The sequence below is a fragment of the Macrosteles quadrilineatus genome, unplaced genomic scaffold (assembly GCF_028750875.1).
Source record: "Macrosteles quadrilineatus isolate MER2022 unplaced genomic scaffold, UCM_ALF_1.0 Scaffold_6__1_contigs__length_79288215, whole genome shotgun sequence".
In the NCBI taxonomy this organism is placed as follows: domain Eukaryota; kingdom Metazoa; phylum Arthropoda; class Insecta; order Hemiptera; family Cicadellidae; genus Macrosteles; species Macrosteles quadrilineatus.
This window is the reverse complement of record NW_026542599.1, coordinates 11,791,661-11,806,894: the sequence shown is the minus strand read 5'-3', so window position 1 is coordinate 11,806,894 and position 15,234 is coordinate 11,791,661. Positions and strand designations below refer to the sequence as shown.

At 35.1% G+C, this 15,234-nt stretch overlaps 2 protein-coding genes across 9 annotated transcripts in view; one reads left to right on the top strand and one right to left on the bottom strand.

Annotated features, from left to right (window-relative positions):
* LOC128997671 (aryl hydrocarbon receptor nuclear translocator homolog) overlaps window positions 1-7,146 on the top strand; it is a 129,072-nt gene extending 121,926 nt beyond the window's left edge. For all 8 annotated transcript variants that reach the window (XM_054423316.1, XM_054423317.1, XM_054423315.1 and 5 more), the window contains 5 exons: window positions 1,542-1,692; window positions 2,700-2,818; window positions 3,551-3,717; window positions 4,394-4,529; window positions 5,050-7,146. In XM_054423316.1, the coding sequence (XP_054279291.1) occupies window positions 1,542-1,692; window positions 2,700-2,818; window positions 3,551-3,717; window positions 4,394-4,529; window positions 5,050-5,237 (761 nt within the window). In that variant the 3' untranslated portion in view covers window positions 5,238-7,146. The remainder of the gene's footprint in view (window positions 1-1,541; window positions 1,693-2,699; window positions 2,819-3,550; window positions 3,718-4,393; window positions 4,530-5,049) is intronic.
* Window positions 7,147-8,389: 1,243 nt separating this feature from the next.
* LOC128996788 (translocon-associated protein subunit beta) lies at window positions 8,390-13,913 on the bottom strand. Its single transcript, XM_054422254.1, has 5 exons — window positions 13,690-13,913; window positions 12,335-12,490; window positions 10,717-10,947; window positions 9,647-9,730; window positions 8,390-8,601 (listed from the first exon to the last, which is right to left on the bottom strand). The coding sequence occupies exons 1-5, from the start codon at window positions 13,690-13,692 to the stop codon at window positions 8,473-8,475; spliced, it is 603 nt and encodes a 200-aa protein (XP_054278229.1). The 5' UTR covers window positions 13,693-13,913; the 3' UTR covers window positions 8,390-8,472.
* Window positions 13,914-15,234: the final 1,321 nt, after the last annotated feature.

Here is a 15,234-nt window from a genome sequence, read left to right as displayed (position 1 = left end):
CTTAATCGTCTGCTGTGTTTGTTTTGGTCAAATATGTCGTCATTTCAAACTACTGTCAGTGTATAGTAAATGTGTTACAACGTGAGATTAAGTTTATTTATTTAGGCCTAAGTTGCAAGAAGTCAATGTTGTGCTGAAAAATGGTGATTTCGTTCTGAGGAAGGTAAATGTAAATGTTTTGTTGAAGCATTAACTAGGTGTTTTCAGTCAATACGAATCTAACTAATGAGATGTAAATTTAATTAAATAATTGTTTTAACTGTGATTTAAACCTGTGTAGGCAAATAATAATATATAAACTGATCCAATCTGAAGAAACATCCTCCTAACTAAGTTTATTTTAACCTTTTCTGTAATGTAATTAATTATTTTTTTATTACTTAATGTAAGTTAGCCTATGTCTAAACTTACATACATTCCATAACTTTTGTTTCGTTCTTAGCTTTAACTAAATATTTATTTACATAATCTTACCTTTTTAGAGTGTTATTATCAGTCAGTCGGTAACCTTTAATCTTCTCAATAAATAAAAGTTGGTTCAGGCCTAACTTAGCCTAGATTCAGCTTTGGATTACAATGTTGTAGGCTAGCCTACTGTGTTACTGTAGGCCTATAAAGTAATAAATTGCATGTGCGTTTTAGTAGGCCTAGATATGGCCCATTACTAAGATAACCGTTTCTTGATCATGTTCTTAACATTTGTTTTTATAGTAGCCTATTATCTTAATTTGATGTTTAGACAGTAAAGTTGTGCCATTGCTGGATTAACTAAGTTAAACCTTTTATGTTTAGATGCAATGTTTTTTAGGTTAGGCCTAGACCTAACTACCAATCCGACTTATTTTTTTATTTATTATTTCTTCTAACGTTTGAATTTATCATTAGGCCTATGATGTTGTTAAATCAGATGTTTCAATTTTTTAAATAATTACATCGTATTATCACACACAAGATTTTTATTAATATCCTTTTTCATCTGTGATTTTACTTTTTTTAGACTGGATAAATTATATTAAATTCTTATTTTTAACTCTAAAATAAACGCATGAAATGTGTTTTATTTGATAGTAGCACACAAAACTATATATTGTCGATAAATTAATGTACAATTCTGAACTAGGCAACACTCTTTTATGGTGAAATTGTGCGATCATATACCCCATGAATTTTTCAAAACTACCAATGAAAACCTTGAATTATGCATGAATTTTTTTATCTCACTTTGGTGGCAACCCTGAAGAAGTTTAGTGAGTATAATTAACTCTTTTGAAAATTCTCCATTTTGATGGAATTTAGATGAAACTTTTTGTATTTTGTTCAGCCTTAAGTATACGATGAGTTTGGACCTTGCCCAATCCAACCATGAGATAAGGGTTTTTTAGTGACTCGGTTTAATGTAAAAGTACCAACAAGAAATTATATTAAATTATTTTTGCATACCTATTGGTTACAGAGATATTTTCCTCAATGATGTAACCTTTATTTCAAATAAGCGGAAAGATCCACTTGTTTTACAATAATAATTTCTGTGTTTGTTCCAGTGTTGAAGCTGAAGGGGCAAGTGATGTCTGTGATGTATCGGTTCCGAGCCAAGAGTCGAGAATGGGTGTGGTTGAGAACCTCGGCTTTCGCCTTTCTCAACCCGTACCACGACGAGATCGAGTATATTGTCTGCACCAACACAACAGCCAAGTGAGTGTTAGAGCTATATGGACTAGAATGTTTCCTTTGCAGCTCTATAATTAATAATTACAGTATGTTTTTTTTTTAACCATACAGTGTCCTTTTAAGTTTTGGTTATCTTAATCAATTGTCAAACCGCTTAAGCCACCTTTAATATGCTACACTTTGTCATTGAGTTTAGCTGTTTGCTGGCAGATGTGGTCTAATGTTGGCACATGTGTGCCAGTCAATTGCTGTTTGCATCTTTAAATTTTTTATTAGTTTCTTTAAGTAGCCTAATTTGCTTGTTTTATCACTCAAATATTTATTTTAGGTTAGTCTTTTGCCTGAGCCACTGTGATTATCTTTATTATTTATGTACCTGCTTTTTAAATTATACACCAGTTTTTATGTATTTATTTATTTAATAAGTTAACTTAGTACCAAAATGATTTTTTACGAGGTGCTTTTTGTCTGAACTGCTCATTCTTTACTTATTTTATTGTCTGGAAACCTTTAGGCCTAAACCAATTGTCTTTCATGCTGTAGGCTTAAAGGTTTTTACATTATACATTTTTGACAAAATCCATTGTAACTTATGTTATTTAATGATGAATAAAGATTTGATTTGATTTGATTTGATTTGTGGAAGACGACATAAGAATTAGCCAAATGCAGATGGATCACTGATTTTTTTTAGAATTGTCATGTTTTTTGGAATTGTTGGAACATTTGATTTATAAAGTTGAGCTGCTTCTGAGTTCATTCAGACTGGAGAAATTTTTTAGTTTTACTTATTTAAGTTTAACACTTGCAACCTATTTGTGAACTTATTCAACCAACTTAGATAAGCCTTCAAACGTTCTACACTTCCAAGTGCTAATGAAAGTTATAAAAAAAGCAAGTTTAGTGAGGTTATTTGCATATATTGAAGCAATTAAAGGTCCAAGTATGGGAAAGTTTTACCTACATCACCCTGATGTTTATCCGGTTTTGAATGTTGTGGAGCCACAATGTTATGAGTTTACCATTTGTAGGTCACTCCACTCCACGGGAGAGACTGCAGGGGAGGCTGAACAGATCCCTTACCAGCCTGGGATAGATTACAGTCTGCAGCGCAGAGACGTCTACTCTCACATACCACAACATATACACGGTGAGTCGCTGATTCTAGATATTCTGGCTAGCTCATAAGTCTCGTTCAGTGGCTATCAACACAATTTGTTGACAAAACAGTGTTTCCAAATACAGTAAATACATGGGAGAAGAGCTTAGAATAAGGACAAGCTTTTGGTTGTAGTTGAATTTACTAGTGTTAGTTAGTAGACTTTTAAACTGACCAAACAGTCCAAGAAATCTCGCAAGACTGTACTGTAGATAAGGAAATTCAAATTACCTTGGAACTTGTTGGCAGGGCTCAAGTAGAACATAAAGTGGACATGAAAGAGTTAATGGTGATGTTTTTGGTGTCAACCACGTCATCACTTGTACACTGATGGCAGAGGTTTTGCCCTTACTGTGAAGTAGCACTGTGGTTAGGCTGAGACTGAAAAAAGGAGGACAGTTTGTTTGAAATTTGAGGGAATGGGTTGGATTCTATGTTACTTACAACCCAGATCGTTGTTTTCCTATACTTCCTTCGAGTGTGTCTGGCAAAAAGGATTTTTAAATAATTTTTGAAGGTAAACTATTGTTTAATATGTTTTACCCTTCACAGTTGTCACAACGGAGTTTTCCTCTGGGAAAAATTATTAAAAAAATATGTGTTAAATACTAAGAAAAAACCGATCGTGGCTTGGAATCAAAGACACCCATGAAGGATTAAAATTAATTAATATTTTATTAATTATTAAATAATAATTATTAATTATTATTTTATGGTCTGCAGGTAACCAGACTGGCAGACCAGGCAGTAACCAAGCGGTGTACAGCAGCTACGAGGCGACAGCTTCCCCTATCAGTTACAACTCTCCTGCGCAGGGCTCTGTGCTGAGTCGTATATCCAAGACTCCCCCCACCACCCAGCACTCCTCTGCGTGGACCACCCTTAGACAGGTCAGTGGGCAGTCTGAGGAATCGATGTTTAGCCTATTGTAGCGATTTTCAGGTACTGTGTAACTGTATTGTCGAGCCCAGTTGCAATGAAGCTGTGTCAACATTAGAGTTTTTCTGAAAGGTTATATTAAGAATAGACGTGAGTATTCAGCTAAATCATTGATCTGAAGTAATCCTAGCTTAAAAGCTCAAGTAATAGTTCACCGAGTCATAAAGTTGGTTTTATTTTTGCGATATCGTGCCTACAGAAAGCGTCTGCAGAAGTTGTAAAATTAAAAATTGTGTTAATGGAAGATGTTCATGGTTTTGATGTAAAAATTCAAGTATAAAAAGGACTATTGTCGGGACCACGTAAGTTTGCAGTTGGTAGCAGCCAATCACAAGACAAGTCTAGTGCGAAGTTGCCACATCGCCCATTGACAACACTTATTAAATATACAAAGCAATATTTTCAAATCAGCTGGTATTATTAGATTTGGCAACACCGCACGGTTCTTATTGGTTCATTCAAAACCATATGGTAAATAGGCTCTTCCCTCAACTGCAAACTTATGTGGCCCCGACAATAGACACTGATGCCATAACACAAACACACACACTTTTTTGTAGTTGGAATGAAAATAGGTGGTTTAATTTCTTTCGATCCAAGCTAACATAGATTGTGTTACGTTTACAGCAGCAACCAGTGACGGAAGGCTACCAGTACAATCAGCTGAGTCCGTCGCAGAGTCCCACTGGTCCTACGTACACTCAGCTGAGTGGAGGAGCTCGCGGAGCAGCCCCAGCGCCGTACCACGCTGCTCCCACTCCTGGTAAGTGGGGGACTTTGGTTTAGTTCTACTTATTTATTTGTTTCAATCCAAGTAGGGGAAGTATCAGCATAGTGTGGAGCATTCGATGAGTAAATGCCTTTAGCCAAATGCAATGTAAATTAGGTTAAATGAAGATAATGAAAAATAAAGAATGACAATTATTTGAACAAAGATTTGATTATTCGACCTAAACTAGCCCCTTAAAGTTTAAATATAAAAATGGTCATTTTAAACATCTTAATAGTTTTGTTCAAGGAAAGGCTCTATGTCAGGATTTTGGATAGCAGGTAGTTTACCTTGAAAAGGTTCAGATTGGCCATAGAACACATTGGCCGCAGAGACACTGAACACACAATATTTCATGTCCTGGGGGACTTTGTCAAGTGTAGCTCTCTACACTTTTCACCCTCTAGTGAAGAGAGCTTACAAATGGCTGTTGCCAACTATACAGTGTTGCCATATATCACTATTTTAGACAAGTAATGTATGGAGTTATTTTTAATGTAACTTTGTTTTGCAGGCATGTGGTCGTGGCAGGGCCCCAACCAGGCGGGTGAGGCAGGCCCCGGGTCCAGTGGTGGGGGAGGAGGTGGACCCACGGGTGCCGGACCCCCGGGTGAGCTCAGTGACATGATGATGCAGATGTTAGACCAAGGAGCTGCGACCTCCTTCGAGGATCTCAATATGTTCAACACTTCGTTTGAGTGAATATCGCCACATTAGCACCTGTACAGTTTTGACTTTCCCTCACTTTGAATGTTGCAGTGTTGTTGATCGCACGCCGTACATCTTGAAGGTTTTAAGGGAGGATTTTCTTTTGAGGTTCGACCTGTTGTGTTTCAGTTGAAAACAGCAGCTCTTGGACATTTATTTATATTTTTTTAAAGGGGAAAATATGTCAGGAACTGTTTTTGACATTGTTAGTGGTTTTAATTAGGGCTGTTAAAAAGTAATTTTGAATCCTTTGATTTTAAGGATTGTGCATAACACACTTGAATTAACGTCAATTTTATTTTGCGAACCACAAAAGAAAGTTATTTCTCTCTATTTATCGAACCTCGTAGTTAACGTAAGTTAAGAACGTTTTCTCATATCAATGCCGCGACGGTGTGTGTTTGCGCAAGTTGTGATCGTTTGGTTGTTTGCAATACCAGTGAAATGACTCCGCAAGTTTTTGATACTTTATTAGTTGCTGTTTTAGTGTAATTCCTAGTATATAGAGGATGTAAACAACCGACAAAGTCTTAATTTTAGTTTTCTATTAAGATCATATTTTGTAAATCTGTTGTCGTTGTCAGTGTATACAGCTATAATTTTGTATATTATCGTTCGGCAATTTCGTAGGTTAGGAATAGAGTTATTTTTAAATATCAGTGCCAGCATTGTTTGTAATTCTGCCTGTATCGCACAATTATTATTGTTTCGCTATTCATCGAGTCCATTTCAAGCTGTTGTTATTTTGTGGATTAAAATTTAGGTCTTGTTAGTGAGATATCAAATTTTTGTAAACAATCACAATGGAGCAAGGTTTTGTTATAACAAACTTTGTTTTTTAATCCTCATATCCAAGTCCGAGTCAGGTATTTTTTTTTCAGTTTACTGCTGAAACATATTTTATTACTCATTGTAATTAATAATATATCTTCCATCAACTCTATACCTCCGGTTTCCTGCAGTAAAACACCATGTGTAATCCTAGTCCATATAAATTTTTAAATAATTTTTAACTTTAACCATAAAATAGTCATAACTATTTTTCAAGATAATCAATCTTCACCTGCATTTAAAGTCTTTAAAGAGTGTTTTGTTGAAATATTTTAAGGTCATAGTTATTTACTTGGTATTTTAGTAAAATTATATTTTCAATGTTGTTTTAAAATGGAAATTGTTATGCCTCAATTCTATTACAGTTGTTAAAGTTTATTAAGCTTTGTAAAGTGATTCAAGTTTTAAGTTTCAGCGCGATCTATTGCTGGTTCATATAGATGGGATATATCAGCTTCCGAAGTCACATTAAACTCAAGGATTAAAATGTGACTAATTTTTTTGCAGGGTCTTATCATCAAACTCATTCTGCCCGAACAACTAATAACTATTGTATTTTGCAAATACTTTTTCTCTTCAGTAACCTTATCCTTTTGCCAAAAGTTGTTCTTTGAATGATTAATATCATCTAATTTTACTTTTCACTAATACAAAATTATTACTTTGCAATATCAAAATTTTCACATCTAGAATAATAATACAGCAAGTAGCTTGTTCATATTTTACTATTTTCAGCATATTATCATAATACATCTTGTTAAGTTGTGTTGTGATTGGATGATTCTGTTTTCAATTTTGTCCAATATCAACTAACTCATTAGCTGCTCGCTGTATTTGTTAAATAGTCTACTTACTGTATTATCATTCTTGATAGATTTTAGTGTTAGTTTCATTTTATAATGGAAGATAATTGACTAAAAATACTCATCTATGTATTTTTTAATTATGATAATTGTTGGAATTATTTGCTAAGCAATGTTGTGCGATTAGGTGTTTTAAAATTGTCTTATTTATGTAAAATGTATTGTAACTGATGGTTTTATTTTTCATACAATTTAATTGTGAATATGTATGATTGCGTTTTATTTCTCCTTAGATTTTATGTAAGTTAGCTTCAACTGTTAGGGTTTCAGTTTTACTTTAGAGCATTTTCAGTAAGTTGTCAATTTTTTTATAAAATTTCAGTCTTGATGTAGACAGTAGCATTCACATGTCGTAGCACATTTAATCATGTGTGTTGTAATACTGATTATTATTTTATCATAAATGTTCTATTTCTCACACAAATAACCCATTAGGTATAGATAGAGTACATACCATAGAGTATAGACTAAGCGTTTTTCGTGTCTAGTTCATGTTCCACACTGATCGCTGGGGTAGACGAAATTTTGTTTCTATTATTTTAGGGTTATTTTCATGATTTGTGCTTTACTATTTGGTTATATAACTAGGAGACCAGTTATTATAATTGTTCATAATTATAGTGTTTTATTTAATTAAATGGGGTTTTAAATGACTGAAATAAGAAGAAAAATTTTTTAAACAAAACAGGACTTTTACATTTGGAGGTACAGAACCAACAATAAAATTGGCTCCAGCTGTTCCATAAGGATGACAAATCTACTGAGTATGTTTTATCTATGGTAATAAATTTCCAACCAAGTGGTTTTTCTGCACTCGGTACGGAATTAACCATTTTTGGCAACAGCTGATTTCAAAGAAAATAATTGTTTCCCAAGCTGCAGTCTTAAATTTTTAAAACAACAGTTCTACTGTTTAGGAATAGAACACAGATATAGGCAATTGTGTCTTGATGAAAAGAATCGTTTATAACTTTAACTGAAAATTATCTCCAGCACTAGTACAATACTGCAGTTATTCTAATCCTCATCTACGACCCATATATTAAACACACTCACATGCTTGGCTTTGCCTTGCACGTGTCATTTGGTGTTCCTGTGTTTATATTTGCCTCACATATAAATCTTGTTAAGCACAAAACCGTGCTAGTTTGTTTATACTTGCTACTTTTATAAATACCCACATAATGTGCCAGTAATTATAAATGAATAATTACCCAGACCTCGATTAAACATCCTTATAAATAGACCCACTGGGTATTTACCCTGCCCACATCACTATCCTTCACTCATTTTGAGTTACAATACTATAGTTCGGCCGCTTAGAAAACGACCTGCGCGCTAATGCTAAACCAATGCTGGAGGAGGTCGTTTTCTAAGCGGCCGACCTATACTCGTTGCGTCCCCATCTCAATCAGCATCTCATGGACAATCAGGTAGAAAAATAAACAGTAATTCATCCGTAAAAAAACTTTATTTGACATGATGAGTGAAATAAATTAATGGATTCATGATGGAAACATCTTTATAAAAGATGCTCAGTCTTTGGCCGACTTGTCTTTCTTGTGTTTGGTAATCTGCTCGTACTTGGTCTTGCTGGACCACCACAGCAGGAAGGGGATGAGGAGGGAGGGCAGAGTCATGACGGCAAACGCACCCCAGTCCAGCTGAAACAACAAACAAGCTTGTTTACAACTAATTATAAAACATCTTGGTTATAATTTGTTTCTCTCGTCACTAGAACTACCACATAAGATAAATAACAAAATGTCAAGGGCGATTCCAATAAGTTTTGGACATGCAGTTCAACATTTATTGTCTTTAACTATGATTATTTAAACAGGATAATACTGGTAAAAAAAGCATCGAAACAGTGCACAGTGCTGCAATAAAACCTAATACTGCACACCAGTTAAGATTATCGTCCCATCTACTATTCCCCTAATGTCAGAGACGCTGATTCGCGATTAGCTGGTCACCTCAGCCCGCCTTGTACAGTCATGTCCATCAGTTGTTTGTTCATAATTGACACATCGTAAAAGTGTTATTGTAATTTTTCAGCTTCAAATATTTCTATAAGCTTAGACATTGCTTACAGTTGTAAAATCAAGCGCAGTCTGAATTGTCCAATAAACACTTAGCACACTCACATGACATTGATATTAGTTTTTAGTTTCTGACTGATGTAGGCCTTAAATCTGTGTAACTTACTTTGTTGTTTAAATTATTTAAAGTAGCCTAAGTTATTGAATGTTGTAGGCCCTAATTGATATGCTAACCACTGGACATTTTATCCTTGCAGATTACTGGAGACTTCTTAGCCTAAGTTACTCTCATATTGACCTCAACTATACAAAATGTTCTTTTTGTAATTTGTTGCAATAAATTCTTGATTCTTGATTCACAATATTGCACAACTTTTAGAATTAATAACATTTCTCGTATAAGCGAAACTGTGTAACATGAACTCCTGATGTAGGTGTTTCTGGCAGTTAAACCAGATTCATTCTTTACTGCCTGTGGAATAATGTTCTCACATCAGTTTCCATTCCAGCTTGAGAATATACCAATGTTCCAGGACAAAATTTGTTTTTTAGGCTAGAATATTGAAAATCAAGTTTGAAACAATAGGATAGGTAAATTTAGTTCTAATTAACTAAAACAACATTTAAAAAATTAAATGGACAATAAATTTACCATAATAAAACTTACCAAATGAGGAGAGAACTTCTTGTCGTAGTCCTTAAAAGCGATGATAACACCCTCACCAGGTTCACTAGTCACAGCAACTTGGACCTAACGGTAAAACAGACTTTTAGGTTGCGTCAGTTTGAAGCAATAATGTTCTTATAAAAACTTCCTTAAGACAATGGCCATTGACCTGAACACCATTCATTGTATGTAAGAGTTTGGTGCTAAGCCTAAGTATTTTAAATCAAAATTTATGTTACGACATAATAACATTTCAAACTTACTATTACACGTAGCTAAGCATTTGGAAAAGCTGTGTAACTTTAAGATAACAACTTTACGATGGAAGCGTTTTTATACTGAGAGCCAGTGTTCTTAGCTAACTTTATTGTTCCAATATAATGGTAAGTACAAAAAATAAATTATACAATGTTGAGAGCAATATTGCAATCCATGGGAGTTTCAAACGACTTGGACTTGAGTCAGAAAAAATAAACTTGCATCTGCTGAACAAGACAACTCAGGTAATTTTGGTACGATTTTGATCAAATTTGGCAAGCATGTGTAGGGTAGCATAAACTTCAATTAGTTTGCAAACAACCAGGATCGGGTCATGAGAACATAGAGTTTTACAATTTCCAAAAATTGGCATTTTCAAATTTTTACCCATAAATCATGGATATGCCCAATTGTAATTAAAACCATCGTGTAGAGCTAATGAAACAAACAATTTTGTATATTGAAGTACCGGTAGCCTATTGTTGTGCAATTTAAAGTTAGGTACAGAGAAAAATAAAATCTAGTTTATTTGTTTATGGATTTTGATCAAATTAGTCAAATTTATTTAAAATTTTATCCTATACCATAGGCCTACTATTGTCATAAAACAGTTATTACCCTCCCTGAAGCAAAAAACCTAAGTACTCATGAAATCAAATGCTATTTAAGTGGGGAATATTAAATCTGACATAAGGGAATATTCTGGCAAAAATCTAATCAGGTTAATGGAAATTCCCTTAGTCTGCAGGTTTGCTGCTGCAGGGATAATTTTGTTGAAACACTGCTCCAGACACTCAAAAAAAGACCCTCACCATATTGTTGTCTTCTGAAGTTCTGTAGTTTACTTCGGCTGCGGTGAAGTTGTAGTAGCCGTATGTAGTGGGCCTGATGACTACTACGTGGGATACGTTGGTACCAGGTGCAATCCTGTCGAGCTTGGCGTTAAGTTGGCCTCCGACAACGGCAAACGCTTCTGGGTGGAAGCTAGAGTCGCTCAGAACTACATTGAGAGCAGCACTAGTCCCAATGTTGTATAAGGTGTACTGTAAGAGTGGAGTATTGAGGTTAGACTACTTATAGATCAAACTGTTGAATTGTAGCTTGCCTAAAAAATTGATTGCTGCAATAGATTTGTTACAGGGGCCAGTTGGTGTTTTTACCAGTTCAACAAGAAGATGATCTATATGAAGTCCAAGATTTCGCTATGGTACAAAGAAAGTATACTATACTTTCATCTTACTAGCTGTTTTAATTAAACAAGTTGGTTCTGTTCTATGATGTTCAATAGCATTAAAGGTACAAGGATTACCAACAGGGTGCAGCACTATTATTTCTTTTACATTTATGATAACAATATTTGCAACCAAAAGGTGAGTGAGCATAGCGAACGAACTTCAACCTGGAGGCGAGTTAGCGTAGCGAACGAGCTAACCTGAAGGCAAGTGAGCGTAGCGAACGAGCTCCAACCTAAAAGTGAGTGAGCGTAGCGAACAAACTTCAACCAGGACGTGATTGAGCCATACGAACGAGCTCACTTATGAAGTTAAACGGGGCAAAGCCCGCGGGTACAGCTGGTCTAAATATATAAAAGGCAAAGCCCTCACTGACTGACTGACTGACTCACTCACTCACTCCCTCATCACTAATTCTCTCCCACTTCCCATTTACCTAGGAGGCTGAAATTCGGTACACCAATTCTTTGGGCATTAAATAGGAAAAATAAGTAGTTTTTATTCTGATCAGGCTTTCGGGCTCCGCCCCAGTGGCTCTGGAGTTTCCCATGTTAACCTTATGATTTTTCATATTTAAAAGGAATTAATGAATCTTAACAGCTGTTTTAATTAAACAAGTTGGTTCTGTTCTATGATCATTAAAGTTACAAGGATTACTAACAGGTTGCAGCACTATTAGTTTTTTTAATTCATGACAATAGCTAATTTGCAACCAAAAGGTGAGTGAGCGTAGCGAACGTACTTCAACCAGAACGTGATTGAGCCATGCGAATACTTATGAAGTTAAACGGGGCAAAGCCCGTGGGTACAGCTAGTCTATACTTATAAAAGGCATAGCCCTCACTGACACACTCACTCACTCACTCACTCATCACTAATTCTCTTACTTCCCATTTACCTAGGAGGCTGAAATTTGGTACACTGATTCTTTAGGCATTAAATAGGAAAACTAAGCAGTTTTGATTCTGATCGGACTCTCGGGCTCCGCCCCAGTGGCTCTGGAGTTTTCCATGTTAACCTTATGAGTAGTCATATTTAAATGGAATTAATGAATTTAAAATAAAATTCAATTATGATAAAATAATATTTTAGAGCTATCAAACTAAAAAATATTTGTCATAAATCTTTTCCTTCATATCTAAGGGTTATTGTAGGTTAACATTCTTAAAAGAATCCACGAAACCACATAGGCCCCTACCTTAACAATTATGTCCATGTCTTCTACTAAGTATTTATTCAAAATCTGTTTCGAGATAAGTAGTCGAGCGCCTGTTGCGGCTTCTACTGGTGCATCTGTACATGACGCTCTCCAGGCCAATCCCAGGATAACAAACAAAGCTGCTAAGAATTTCATCTGAAAACAATCATAAACATTTAAATACAAGGATAAACATATAAATTACAAGTAGGTACCTATCATTTTATGTTTAACCAAATCAAGCACTTTTGAAGTGTGTTGTATTGTATTAAGTTAATTGCTACCAAGAAATCAAATCAGGGTGGATATAACTTAAGAAACAATGTGACAACATGGATCGGTCCTCTTACCGCTATAATGCCGCTTAGAAGTTTACTAGTTAGGGTCTACTGTGTGTAGGCCTATGTCTAAAATACCTTCTCAAACAAAGCACTACTATGGTTAGACATGGCTCAATTATCCTAAGTAAGCCCATTGTAACCAAACTCAACAAACTAGACATACAGCGTGACTACAAGACCATTGTTTTACGAGTGCCATTGGCTGTTGTTAGGCTACAGTAACTTAGATTGGTTAGGTTGAGATCTTGTTTTGGACACAGATTTAACATAAGCTTAAGAACTAGGGATGAGCATCGATAACTTAGTCGATGTTTTCGAAACATCGATGTTTGATGTTTTTACATTGATGGTAGGTTACCGATGTTTACGTAAAACATCAATGATTTAAGCCAAGCCAAGTATTGAGATATCGATGTTTTCCTTTAGGCTACCGTACTGGAGAGTACAAAAAGCAGAAGAAAATTTTTTTTTAAAACATCGAAAAACCTCAATGTTTTAGTCCCAAAAACATTGATGTTTTCGCAATGTTAACGATGGTTGACCTATCAATGCTCATCCCTACTAAGAACTAAGTTTGAGTTTCAAGTTTTTGAAACATTTCTTGATATGTAACTTAGGGAAGGTACAAATATTTTTTTAAATACAAATTTCAATGAACTAAAGAAGGATTTGGGACTGTTATACTTGATGGGAGCGTTCAAAACTTAAGTTATAGGCTAATTAACTTCTGGGCTGCACTTTACTTTACGTCCTACACTCATTCGAATGAAAACATCGATTATTTGATTGTTTCATTCGATATATTATATAATATATTGGTTAAGTTACTCTTCTTGTGTAGGGCTGGACCTAGGGTATGCTTATTTGAAAAGTGATTTAGAAGAGTCAATTCAAAGGCATGACCTTCTCGGTTTCTTTAGGGCATCGGCTTGAATACAAACAGCCTCCACACAGAAAAACTAAATTAATGTTCTACTTATTCTTGATTAGGCTAGCCTTATAGTATCTACTCACCATAATCTAAAACTTGAAGTAACTTATACAAAAGTAAATTATATTAAATAACTGAATTAAACACTTGTCCCTAACACTACAACCCTGTTAAAATATACACTACGGAATCAAAGTGACCACTTTTTACTTTATAAATTCTGCTTATTGCTTTTAAAATTATTGTTCCAACAACTAACTGACAAGAGAGGAAGAGAAGGTCCAACCAAACAAATTCGGTTTTCTGCCAACTTCCAACATGTGTTTTGCTAGCAGTCGTGGAACAGAAAGTCCGCTGCTGTCGCCACGTCTGTATCTTCGTGCCAGAGACTAAAGGAAATGTAAAGCAATTTTTCTGTAGTCATTGATTTAGTTTTGCGTCATAACATAAATACATTTCAAACATGTATACTAACTCTGCTTTTTCGATGCTATAGACTAGAAAATTATATTTTAGGAATAAAAATGTATCAAAATAAGATTTTACTTCAATGACTAGGATTAATATTATGCTTTGCCAGTTACCGTATACAAATATGGTTTTAAGTAAGGCGTTTTAACATGGATTAAAAAATAGAGGACTTGGGCTGTATGGTAAATTGGTTGTGTGTCAAGGTGCCACCCTGAGCAAACTGCATTTGAAAAATAATTGGAAGAAGAATTTTGGAGGTGTCTGGTTGTCAATGACAAGCCGGATTGATCTGGTGAAACCTTGGTGGAAGCCGAAAAGCGTGCACATAAACCCGCAACCTTTTTTTATTTATTCATTCATTCCACGGCACTGCCATTTACAATAGGGCATACAGTGAATATATAATCAATGCTAATTATACTAGATACATAAAAGGGATGAATAAATAAATAATAACCATGGTGGAAGGAAAAACACAGGTGTGCTATTCCCGTCATATTCTGACGTCACTCGGATTGCAAACAAAAGATCACCTGATTGTAACTGCCAAATTGGTACAGTAGAGTCCCGCAAACTCGGCACTCGATAACCCGGTAGTCTGGATAACTCGGCCATCACCTGGCTCAGAAAATAAGTGATTTTTTGAGTCCGAGTTAAAAATGGACTCAAGCCAGCGCTAGACAAATCATTCGCAACTCATACCAAGGATTTGTTGTACTAAATTTGATGACTTAATACTGACTTGTAATAAAATTATTAATAAAAAAGGCGGTTAAAAAGCTTAAAAATTGTATTGTTCTTATTTTTAACCCTAGTTCCTTACCTTATAACCCGGCATTTCACAAACTCGGCACCCTTCCAGTCCACATTACGCCGAGTTTGCGGGACTCTACTGTATATGTATTTGTTTTGATTTGGTTGTGTTTATAATGTGTTTATAAAAAAACAATAACAATCAAATCAAAACAAATACATACTAATTTGACAGTTACAATCAAGGAGATCTTTTGTTTGCAATCCGAGTGACGCCAGAATATGACGGGAATAGCACACCTATGTTTTTTACTTTCACCATGACAAATAACAGTATTCCTGCTCAGCTGGTGCTAGCTCGCTCCGCCGCTGAAACTGCTTACTTCAACATAATATCTTACTCC